Source organism: Megalobrama amblycephala, linkage group LG2 (genome assembly GCF_018812025.1).
Source record: "Megalobrama amblycephala isolate DHTTF-2021 linkage group LG2, ASM1881202v1, whole genome shotgun sequence".
Classification (NCBI taxonomy): domain Eukaryota; kingdom Metazoa; phylum Chordata; class Actinopteri; order Cypriniformes; family Xenocyprididae; genus Megalobrama; species Megalobrama amblycephala.
The window spans coordinates 40,864,380-40,877,589 of record NC_063045.1 but is presented as its reverse complement, the minus strand read 5'-3'; the positions used below and the strand labels follow the sequence as shown (position 1 = coordinate 40,877,589).

The following is a 13,210-nucleotide window of genomic DNA, read 5'->3' as shown; positions in this document are numbered from 1 at the left end:
GTAAACTTTGTTAAGGCACTGTTCAAGGCAAGCGCGAGCTCTGTGGGCGTGGACCACGGGATTTAAAGGGGCCGCAGCATAAAATCGGCGCGTTTATAATGATGCCCCAAAATAGGCAGTTAAAAAAATTAATAAAAAAAATCTATGGGGTATTTTGATCTGAAACTTAACAGACACATTCAGGGGACACCTTAGACTTATATTACATCTTTTAAAAACATAATCTAGGGCACCTTTAAATAGCCATAACATGAAAATAATTATCAATAAGAATTTTAATATTGGTGCGTCTGTACTTTAATGTATCCTGATTGATTACTGTACTTAATGTCATTAGTAGTATTCTGTGATGTAATTTTAGGTTTTAATGTTTTATTTTTCATTTATTTATTTTACACAAAATAGTATATTTTTAATATCAGCCATAACATGAAAATGATTATCAGTCAGAATTTTAATATTGGTGCATACCCATTTTAATATATCCTGATTACTGTATGTAACGTCATTACCAGTATTCTGTGTCTTATTTTCTGGGTTTTAATGTTTGAAATGTGGCTGAAATGTCTTGTGTTTGTTAAACTGAGCATTCACACTCTCTCCATGTGTTTCCTGTCACGTCTCATTTAAAGATGTGAACTAACAGTAAATTCTAAAAATACAAAAGAAAGAAGCTAAACGTTCATGCGGGACACTGGGACATTTGCCATGCAGCCTGATTGTTCGATATAATATCCACAAACAATAATATCTAATGCCAGCAGAAGCTTTAAAATTTTATGTGATCTTGATATTTACTGTGTCTGCTGTATCTGAGAAAATGTGGCCGCAGCTCGTCTCATTGCATTCTGACAGGAAACCGAGAAAGACATGCTGACTGTCGACACATAATCGAAATCAGGTCATAATTTTCTTTTGAAGCAGTGCATTGTGTTTATCAGGACCAAACTCCATCACTCCATCTGATCTACTCTAGACATAAGAGCATCTCTCCATTAAGTATCCTCTGCTGTTCAGTTGAAAAGAAAACTATAATGCACAGCTTAAGCCAAACCAAGCGACTAGACTACAGAAGGAAGATTTGGTAGACTATGAAAATAAACCAGTTCCTGTCTCTCTGGTGGTGTAGCTCATTTCCTGTATCTCTGCTGTAGCTGTTGTGAGACTCTTTCTGTTAAGACTGTTCGTCTCACAGATATGGAGTTTTTGATGACAGAGGCAACTTACAAACTTCTTATAGTTTTATGCATGATACGAGGTAAGAGGGGCTTGTATTTCTACCTACAATGAAAATGTTTAATAGCTTTTAAATTGATCTGGTCATGTGATTATAGTTGTTAATGACATGACATGTTAATGACATAATGACATGACACTGATCTTTTTTGTTCTATTTAATAATTTAGTCAAAATTCATATGTACAGTGACTTCAAGCACATGTGAAAATGAATGAAGTCAAAAATAACAGAATGATACAATTGTCCTAATTTCATAATAAGGACAAAAGCATCTTTAAAAGATTAAATTATTGAAAAAAAATTATTGAAAAACAAAAAAACAAACAAAAAAACAAGTATTTATCAAGCATTACCTTTTATTATTATTTCTTAGGAAAAAATGTTTAACAAAACTGCCAAATAAAAGCCTTGTTGGTCCAAACAAAAAGTGAAAAAACATCCTAAAAAAAAAATGATAGGAAATGATATCATATAGAAGATAAATGTCAATAAGTCTCTTAAAATATCAGACAATGTGATTTTATCACAAGGCAAGGTTAGTTCAGGTTGTAAGATGTCATGTGGTGCCACAAAAAATGTAATGACAAAACATAATGTGTGTATAAATATATGTAAGAAATATATTTAAAAATAAAACTAAATGTAATAAATTTAAACCACAGATGGCACTGAACTTATTTCAGTGAGAGAGGTTATAAGACAGTTGTTTTCTTGGTTTTGCGACCAAAGATAGCCTACGATCATTTTCTGACAGTGTCAGAAATTCAGCATGATCAACACACAGTGTGTTTGCTGCTGTGACCTACGTCTACTGACCAGCCAATAAAAATGCGACATGAAATCAATGTGACATGGCTCTAAAACTTAAAACTGTTTACCTCAAGCTCTTTTCCCTTCTTTTGCCGCTTTTTTTTTTTTTCAGCACACATAAAAACTACAACTGCCAAAGTGTGATTTAACATGGTCTTTTTGTTATCCACTAGTGCATGCTGCTGATGTTTTATTCTTCTATAGAAACGTGCATCGTATCCCACGAGTCAATAGGTGGCATCATCGTACAGTCTACATGCATGTCGTACCCAAGTTTAATAGATCCATGTCGCACAGTGTGATTTGTAATGATCTTATATAGGATTGCTAAAATTGTGCAGTGTAAAGCCCGGGCTTTAAAGTGTTAGTTCACCCAAAAATGAAAAATCTGTCATTTATTACTCACCCTCATGTCGTTCCACACCCGTAAGACCTTCGTTCATCTTCGGAACACAAATGAAAAACTTTTTAATGAAATCTGAGAGCTTTCTGCCCCTCCATTGACAGCCAACGCAACTACCACTTTCAAGCCCCAAAAAGGTAGTAAAGACATCATTGAAGTAATTCAACATCATTTACCACTTTATTTACAAAATATTAATTTCCAATGCACGTTCACGCAACAACATCTGCTCTCGCGTCAACACAACATGCATGGGTCGTGGTTCTCTCAAGAATGTGTGTTGGAGATTAAAGGGTTAGTTCACCCAAAGTACTCACCCTCATGTCGTTCCACACCCCTAAGATCTTTGTTCATCTTTGGAACACAAATTAAGATATTTTTTTATAAAATCCAAGAGGATTTTTTTTATCCCCCATAGAAAGCAATTAAACCATGACTTTCAAGGTCCAGAGAGATACTAAAGACATTGTTAAAATAGTCAACGTGACTACAGTGGTTCAACCTTAATTTTATAAAGCGATGAGAAATACTTTTTGTTCGCAAAAACAAAACAAAAATAACAGCTTCTCAATAAAATAACCATAAAAAAAATTAATGATTGATAAAAAATAATGATTCTCCTAAGTTTTTTTACGTTCAGCACTTCCAGGTTCTACATCAGAATGACGACTCATTATTAGCCGATGCTGTACACATGCGTCGTGCTGCTCACGTGAACAGCGTTGGCTAATACTGAGTCTGTGTTCTGACGTAGAACCTGGAAGTGCTGAATGAAACAACTTAGGAGAATCATTATTTTTTATCAATCATTTATTTTTAATTTTTATGGTTATTTTTTATTTTTTTATTTTATTTTTTATTTTATTTTTTGAGAAGTTGTTATTTTTGTTTTGTTTTTGCGCACAAAAAGTATTCTCGCCGCTTCATAACATTAAGCATTTGACTATTTTAACAATGTCTTCAGTACCTTTCTGGACCTTGAAAGTGGTGGTTAAATTCCTGTCTATATAGGGGGATTTTTAAAAAAAACTCTCCGAATTCACAAAAAAATATCATAATTTGTGTTCCGAAGATCAACAAAAGTCTTACGGGTGTGGAACGACATGAGTCGTGAGTAATTAATAAGAGAATTTTCATTTTTTGGTGACCCTTTAATATTTTGAAAATAAAGTGGTAACTTATGTTTTTTGCTTTGTTTTCGCGCAAAAAAAAAAGCACTTGAGTCACTTCATAAAATTGAAGTTGAACCACTGGAGTCACATGGATTACTTTTATGATGTCTTTACTACCCTTCTGGGGCTTGAATGTGGTAGTTGCGTAGATTGTCAATGGAAGAACAAAAAGCTCTCAGATTTTGTTAAAAATTTATTCATTTGTGTTCTGAAGATGAATGAAAGTCTTACAAGTTTGGAACGACATGACGGTAATTAATTGTAATTAATGACCGAATTTTAATTTTGGAGTGAACTAACCCTTTAAAGGTGAAAACTTGTCAATAACTCATCTCTTATAAACCACTGAACATCTTGACCAATGATGCAACCTGTGGTTTCATGAAAGAAACTGATTATCACTCATGAAAATGGTTTATCAGGAACGTATGGAGTGCTTATACATCATAACATGTCCGTAACTGCTGTGGAGGGACAGAACATCAGCCTGCCATGCTATGTGGGCGAGGAGCATGAAGTCACAGTTATCCAGCTGGAATGGATTAAACAGCCAAAAGGAAATGAGAAGATCGATCAGAAGATTGTGGTGTTCCATCCTTTATTGCCAGAACATTACTTTCAATCTGGTCCTCTTCTGAAGAAGATGACCAGTTCAAAAACTGGAAAGCTACAGGGCTCTATCCTGACCCTCTATGAAGTTACCATGAAAGACAGTGGAAACTATATTTGTGAAATTACTTCTTATCCTAATGGCTCGATTAAAAGAACTACAAAGCTGCAGGTCACAGGTAAACTGCTCACTGCTAACCTACATTCTCATACACTCAAGTTTAAAAGTGAATAAGCAGCATCTGTCTGCTCATTTCAGAGGCTCCAGCATCAGTGAAGATGTCACATCCATACAGATTCATAAAAGAGGGAGATGAAGTGAAAATAACTTGTTCAGCAACTCCTCCACCACTCCGTTATAAACTTAGAAGGTCAAAGGTGAGTCAGATGGAAAATTACACATTTCTACATGCCACAGTCTATGCAGCTATTGTGTTGATCTCATTCTCCTCATCAGGACAAGCTATTATCGACGGAAAGCTTGAACGGAGAGTTCATTTTACCAAATGTCACCAGAGACAACAGCGATCTATACATCTGTTTACCTGAATGGGAATCAGTTGTCCAAAATCAACAAAGTCTCAATACCACAATGGAACTGACTGTGAATTGTGAGTGTTTAAACTGAGAATGCAGATCAATTGCATCCAAAAAAGTTTTTGAATGAATCTTTATAATTGTCTGTCGAATTAAAGCTCATATAACACAAATCCATTTCAAATATATCATTTTCTTCCAAACAGTTCTTGATGACATTGAGTGTAACACAAGCAGCCCTTTAAACGTCAGTTTTGGTGAGGATGTGGCAATTTCTTGTATCGCAAAAGCATCTCAGCAATTGCAATATAAGTGGACGAGGGTAAGACTGTGAAATATTAGGAGATTGAAGTTAAATATTTAAGCAGTATTGCTTTAAATACATAATTTGTAGTGTATTAAAATGTTTAAAATGACAAATCCATGTGATGATTTTTAGGGTGACACAACACTGTCTCTCTCAGATACTTTGTCTCTGACTTCCATGACATCTAACCTGTCAGGAACATACAAACTGACAGCTGTCTTTCAGAACAACTGGCTCCAGAGAGACAGAGAGTTTTCTATCCATGTTCTCTCAAAGCAAAGCGAAGGTAAGAAAAAGCTTCTTCTTTTTTGTAATAGCCATCATATGACACTTCAAATTTCCTTTGTAAAAAAGAACAGCTTTTTAACTGAATATTAAAGGATTAAATCCCAGTTTGCCCAAAGCAGAGGCACACTACAGTGCAAACAATGTAAAAACATAAGAATACCACTGAAGCCCATGAGAATTAATTATACATTTTGGAACAGAGGTTAATTGATCAATTTACCTCTGTCGAAGCTCTCAGGGACTTATTGTTTTAGGAAAGGCTGTTGGGGTGTTTCTGTGTGTAGGTCTTTGCCTACACTGTGGGAACTAAATGTCCCCACAAGGATAGTAAAACCTGAAATCATCTACATTGTATTCAGCCAATGGTCCCCATAAGGAAAACATAAATAAACAAAGTAATCTAATATAAAAATGCACATGGTTAGGTTTATGGTTAGTGAATAAACATAGCTCATAAACGTGTGTGCGTGTCAAATGCTATTGACACACATTTGGGTGCAAGTATCATTAAAGGGTTAGTTCACTCAAAAATGAAAATAATGTCAATAATTTATCACCCTCATGTTGTTCCAAACCTGTAAGTCCTTTGTTCATCTTTGGAACACAAATTAAGATATTCTTGATGAAATCCGATGGCTCAGTGAGGCCTCTATTGCCAGCAATGTCACTGAACCTCTCACGATCCAGAAAGGTAAAGACGTATTTAACCCTTTAAAGCGTGAGTTTAAAATATTCTAATTAGGGGTGTAAGAAAATATCGATATACATGAATATCACGATATTATGTTTGGTGATACTGTATCGATTCTCAAAAACACTTTATCAATATTTATTTATTTACATCCAAGATTCGTGGCTTTGTGTTCGGTTAAAACCACAGACTATAAAACCAAACTGCTAGATGTCAGCGTTATCTCAGAACGTAAACTGACGCGTAGCGCAAGGTGCATCACTAGCGTTAGCATTAGCAAACCCAGCTCACAAGATGATAGAATTATTATTCAGCATACAGAGCATGTGTGGACTCATTTTGTCTTCAACTATAAAGAATCCACTAAGGAGATGGACAAGAGTCAGTTGTTTACAAAATAGGCTATGTTAAAATCCAAAACTCGGGAAACACATTGAATATGAGAGCTCACTTAACATCCCGCCATCCGCTTTACTATTTTCCCTTATTGCACAAAATAGTGATAAGTGATATAAATCCATATGATACTGTATTGATTAAATAAAATAAAGTTGTTTGTAAGGTTTTAAGCATATGGTGGTGTGTTCTTTATGACCATTTTTTTCTAAAATTACATCCTTTTTCTAAAAAAAAACAAGAAATATCGCAATATATTGCCTTTCTTAGAGTAGGTATCGCAATATATCACAATATATTGTATCGTAACCCCTGTATCGTGATACGTATCATATCACCAGATTTTTGGCAATACACAGCCCTTATTATAACTGACCCCCCAGAATTAGTTTTTTTTAGGCAAGTGTTATTTTAAAACGTTTTCCCTTATTGTTTCCATGGCGACGCATCATGCGTGTCATGTATGCTGAAAGCAGCCACAATAAAACTGTATTGTTTTTAATTTTTTATTTAAAATATTCACAAACTTGCTTACCATGTCATCAACTATCTGATATTTCGATTCTCAAATATGTGTAATAAGTTTATAAATGATCTTTATCTTGATCTATAACGCGAGATGGGTGCCGCCATCTTAGTTTGCCCCGCAGTTCGCAGAGTCCTGTCAGTCGATTTAGCAGGTGAATTCATCAGTTTCTCCCGAAATAAATGCAAGTAAGTAGCTGGTGAACTTGAAGAATAACACAGTAACCTTTACAGTTATTTAGGCCCATTATGTGATATGAATAAATGTCGGCAAATCAGGCACGTGCACAAGGGGGCTTGAGCACCTGCCCTTTTTTCTGGGATGCTTTTTATTTATTTATTTTTTATGAATGAATATATATTCCTGTTTGCACACAGCTTCCCTGTTAAACAAATATATTTAGCGAATAAAACAAAAAATGTATATCAGGTCGGCTTTGTCGAGTTCAGATGTCCTCCCTCCGTGACACACCATTCATTCCCACACGCACGCGTGCCCCGCCCCACCTCGTGTTTGCTGCTGGCTGACAACTTGTGACAACTATGCCCGGGAAAATACAACTGCTGTGTGGTGATGAGAAGTGAAAAAGAAAAAAAGCCCTAGATGAATCCCATGCATTTCTTTCAGGTAACCTATGTATGTTCACAAACATGTGAAATATTTGCCTACTTAAGGGTGAGATTATAGTTTAACGCCGCGTTAATAATTTGACCACCAGCAATGCATTTGCCTGATTTGATAGGCATCATATTATAATTTCAATTTTTTTAATGTACCATGTATTGCATTTTGAACCATGGTAAAGATATCTGTAGGGCTGTCAATACCGGAAGTGGAGCATTCCACAGACGTGGATCCATGAACCCCATTATTAGACAGTTTTCTAAGGATGCAGGATTTAAAACCTTTTAAAAAATCATAATACAGCATTCTTATCATTCGTAAATCTACGCTTACACAGGAGAATACATCAATAAAAGTTCAATCCCTTGCTCTGAGTGTGCATGTTTTGATGTCCACATATTCTTGTTGAAGAAATTAAATTTTTATGTATTATTTTACTAATATTATATTTTTTAATTATGCTGGTTGGCCAAAAACAAGGATTTGATTGTGCTGTGTAACAACAACAATCAGCAGGCTTTTGGCACCCTCTGCAGGTATTTGTTAAAATATATATTATGTAGGCCTACTTGTAGCATTTCAGGGGAAAAGACTCTTGGTGTGTTTAAATATGCAGATTAGATTGTTTTGGTTAATTTAGAAGAAATCTACAGATGCACACAGATGGATGGTAGTAGGCTTAAAACAAACACCATCTAAATGTGTATTTTGTAAGTTTTCTTTCCATTAGAGTAAAAGAAGACATGGAAGCAAAATTGGATGAAATACATAAAAGTAGTATTCCAATAACACTAAAAGAATTAAAACGATTTACTGATTTGTCCAAAATAAACAAATTATTAGTAAAACTATGTCCCTCTCCTTGGTGCAGTCATTTATTCTAAATATATAGCTACTTGAAAATAGTAGTGTAGAAAACATGCACATTGTGGAATAGTGTCCTTTGCCTAATGAATACTAAAGAGGACAGTGGTCTCTGTGTGAACTGATTATTTTGTAGAAATCTGTGGAGTGTGAAACAATTGCGTGAGTGTGAGGGAATTAAAATAAATGGGTAAGGAAGTCAGAGTTGTGTTAATATATTAACCGTTTTATTATTTTTTAAAATAAATAATTATGAGAAGTGCCCTTTTTTCCACTTGAGCCCCTGCCCCCCAAAATGTCTGTGCACGTCCCTGCGGCAAATTATATTTGAATGGATTGTTATTGCCGCTTCCACGGATGTCTTATATCAGTGTGTATTTTATAAACTTTAAATGTATTGTAAAAAACGTTATGTGGCTGAAAACACTGCATAGCTGTGATACATGACAGGCGCTGAACGCGTCAGTCTCATAGCCAAAGCGCAGTTTGAATCTGGCAGTTATGTGACCTACACCCAGGGGCACAGAAATAAAAATCCTATATGTGGGACCGTACCGCTCAAAGGGTTAAAACAGTTCTTATCTTGTGATGGGCAATTTCAAAACACTGCTTTGAAGCTTTACAAATCTTTTGTTTCGGATCAGCGGTTCGGGGCGCCCAAGTCATGTGATTTCAGTAAATGAGGGTTTGCGATCCGAACCACTGATTTGAAAAGATTTGTAAAGCTTGTTTTGAAATCGGCTGTCAAGATATTGTTGAAAAGTCATTATTTTGTATTCTCATCGCTTTATAATATTAAGGTAGAACCACTGTAGTCACATGAGCCGTTTTAAATGTCTTTAGTAGCTTTCTGGATCTTGAAAGGTTCAGTAACATTGCTGGCAATAGAGGCCTCACTGAGCCATCGGATTTCATCAAAAATATCTTAATTTGTGTTCTGAAGATTAACAAAGGTCTTACGGGTGTAGAACGACATGAGGGTGAGAAATAATTTTTATTTTTGGATGAACTAACCCTTTAATAAGTACTTCCTCTACCACGTCAGACTAATTATGGCAGTGAATAAAATCATTGTGCAAACAAGTTTTATAATATAATTGATTGTAATATTAATTTTCCAAACTGCTTAACCTATGCAGGATGCTGGAGCCATCTCAGCATCCCCAACTTTGGCAGGGAAATGCTATGGAAGGATGGCCAGTCCATCACAGATTATTATATTATATTATATTATATTATATTATATTATATTATATTATATTATATATTTATTAGAACTGTATACAAACAGATGTTGCTGAACATTTCCTAATATACATTCTTTATACATTTCATTTTCCCTATAATGATTGCTGTTGAAGGAATGACAACATCTTCCCCTGAAAGAACCACCAAAAATCTGAGGAACTTTACCTCCATGGGGATGAGCTCATGGAATACTGGTGCTATGGAGACAACAACAGAATCTGGTCACTTCCTAACCAGCACATCAAAACCAAATGCTACTGTGACAAACCTACAACCCAGAAACACCAGCCATCACACTCCTCTCACTGGCAGCTCTTCTGCTCCACCTGTTGGCAATGCATCTACATTACATGCAACCACTGTAAAATCTACAGGCACCTCTTGTACAGAAAATGCAAGCACAAGTCCAGATCCAGTTACTGGAAGAAAAATAGTTACCTCTGTTATAACAAAGAAAAACATCACCACCACTGTGACATCATCGAAAGGTACAACACACACAATTAGGCTACTCCTCTGAAAGTCAATATGAGATCAAAACTGACCATATTCACTTTTTAATACACACGCTCCTGGAATGTTATTCCAAAGAAAAAGATTTCAATCTTTTAACAAAATGTAAAAACTTTTTTAATTTAATTTTCTGATGACGTCACTTAGGTTGTGCCGTCCTTTGGTTTGTGTAGGATAGTGAGGAGCGCCTTTGTGGAGTTTCAAAACATTAACATTAAACCAGTGGTTCAGAGCTTGTATCAAACTTTCCCAGTTATATGTGATTTTTATAATGCTGTCGTACCTTGACTGGTTTAGAAAGATTTCAAAATTGCTAGATGGCATTGATTTTTTTTTTTTTTTTTAATTTTAATACTACTTGTGTGGGTAACACTTTACAATAAGGTTAATTTGTTAACATTAGTTAATGCATTAACTAACATGAACTTACCATAAGCAATACATTTGTTACTTGTTAATCTTTATTAATGTTAGTTAATAAAAATACAGCAGTTAATAAAAATACAGTTCGTTGTTTGTTCATGTTACTTCACAATCCACTAACTAATGTTAACAAATACAACTCTTGATTTTAATAATGTATTACTAAATGTTGAAATTAACATTAACAAAAATGAATAAATGCTGTAGAAGTGCAGTTCATTATTATTTCATGTTATCTAATGTAGTTAACTTATGTTAACTAATGAACCTTATTGTAAAGTGTTCCCTTGTGTGTATGCCAAGCTCTGCCTAACACACAAGTCACACTTTAATACAAGAGCAAAAATTTTACAGAACATCCATATTTAATGGTATTTAATTAGCCTGTTTGTAATTGAAAGACTTTTGGTTTGTAAAAGGTTTTTTTTGTTGTTGTTGTTGCATTTACACGAATTTGACCAGCAGGTGCCACAAGTCTGTGGTGTTCTAAGTGCTTCGAAACAGTGAATCATTTTGCAAACCAATTGGTTCAAATGATTCAGAGTTTGAAACGCTTCGTTTCCCCCATCACTACTGGTGGAAATGTTTGTTAATGTGGTTAACATTCATTGAAATGTTATTGCAGTAATAACAAATAATGAGTGTTTTTAAAAAAAAAAAGCTTTACCACATCGAGATGCTCTCTAGGGTGAACTTGATCTTCACGATCCCCATCCCACTCAAACAGACCTCCACAATCAACTGCATCAATTTGGCATTCATGCAAACAGGTGTGGTATCTGATTCCCCCTGAGATTATGACTCCCCTGCATCTTCCTATGAGGGTAGGATAAAGGATTAGATGTGAGGGGTGGGTTTGGAAAGATAGAGACCACTCAGGTAGCAGCCTCCAACCAAATAGACCAAAAAGAAGCAGGGGAGTCAACATTTCACAGGGAGTAAGGTTTCTGTACAACACTGAATTCTGACCCCCAGCCAGATTATTACCCCCCTAAATCCCCAGTGTAGGTATAGGTTTAGGATTATGTGTGGGGGTGGGGTTAATATTAGGGAGTAGGGTTAGGATTAGGTAATCACATAGTGCCTTCAGTGAGGGTGATCATAATTTGGCAAGAAGTCGAAATTGGGCACGACGGCAATGCATCATAAGCATCCGGCAGTCACCCTATGGATTACATTCAAGTTAAATAATAATAATAATAGAAAAAAAAAAAATCATTTAATTCACCCTCAGAAATAAATCACATTACGAGCACCACATATGCTTCAATAGTTTTTATATAAATTAAATTAAAATCAAGTCATCGGTCATGTATAAGGCTATAACTGGAATGTTCTCACTGAATTTTAATGTTTCATGAATTAATCTGTTTAAGGAATTAAAATTGGTTGCTAATGTTTTATGTTGTGTTTAAACAAATTTAATCCATACAATAATGTTTTTGGCTGTAACAGGGAAACCACACCCTCAGACACACATATAAGATGCTGTTTGATTTAAAGTGTGTGTGATCTATGATTGATATCAGTGAGCTGTTTGCAAGAAGACATGCACATAACAGTACAGACAGGATATGAATTTGGGCCAAGACCTGAGCTAATTGTACGACTATTTTTGGTTGACTTTTCCTTGCATATCTCTTGTTTCTCTTTCAGAGTCAAAAGGAACAGCATATATCGCTGTTCCGATTGTGTTGCTGTTGCTCGTGTTGACTGCGTTTCTATACAAAAGATACCAGAACCAAAAAAAGTGAGACACACCAAAATCATCAACACATCCACTGTCCTTTTACATAATTGCATCCTACACATTTTCAGTCCATTTATCTACGTTTTTACTTGTTCTTTTTCAGAATGGATATGCCACCCCCTTTCAAACCTCCTCCACCACCAGTCAAATACACATCAGTGAGGAACCATGATGTCCTCATGACTGATATTCTTGTATGAATGTGTCATGCACTTTAGTGCTCACAAACCGTGGGCCACAAATATACTGACAGGAAGGTTTTTGCCTAAAAGCTTCACCCAAAAATTAAAATTCTGTCATTCCAAAATCCAAACCTGAATGACATGAGAATGAACCTGTTCCGAGTTCCGTTCATCTTCAAAACACAAATTAAGCTATTTTTAATGAAATCTTACAGATTTCTGTTCCTTCACTGAAAGTCGATGCAACCAAAATGTATGTAATCCATGAATTACTCAAATGTAATCCACATGAATCAAGCAGTCTAATTATGACAAATCGGTCACTTTAAATGATGAATCAAATTAGTTTAAGGGTTTAGAAACTAACCCTTAAACCTTTTATTTTTAAAAAAAAATATGAGATCATGTTTTTATGTGATTTTTAGTGCTTATTTTCTCTGTATTTGTGTCTTTCTGAATAGCTTGTATATAAAATCTGTTACTCTTATAAATCATTTGGATTTTTTCATTTTTTGTAACTTTTAAAAATGTGAAAATTGTGATTGAATTTTGTTCAACTGTGCTTTACAAACATTAAATATATTATTGAATATCTTGAGTTTTACTTGCTTATCTCTACTCCTACATA

At 35.0% G+C, this 13,210-nt stretch overlaps 1 protein-coding gene and 1 long non-coding RNA gene across 3 annotated transcripts in view; one reads left to right on the top strand and one right to left on the bottom strand.

Moving 5' to 3' along the window:
- LOC125258681 overlaps positions 1–13,210 on the bottom strand; it is a 129,249-nt gene that overhangs the window by 109,040 nt on the left and 6,999 nt on the right. The window lies entirely within an intron of this gene.
- Positions 928–13,168, top strand: si:ch1073-15f19.2 (nectin-2). Its single transcript, XM_048175573.1, has 9 exons — positions 928–1,258; positions 4,047–4,412; positions 4,493–4,611; positions 4,691–4,844; positions 4,977–5,092; positions 5,210–5,363; positions 9,828–10,202; positions 12,307–12,400; positions 12,504–13,168. The coding sequence occupies exons 1-9, from the start codon at positions 1,198–1,200 to the stop codon at positions 12,598–12,600; spliced, it is 1,536 nt and encodes a 511-aa protein (XP_048031530.1). The 5' UTR covers positions 928–1,197; the 3' UTR covers positions 12,601–13,168.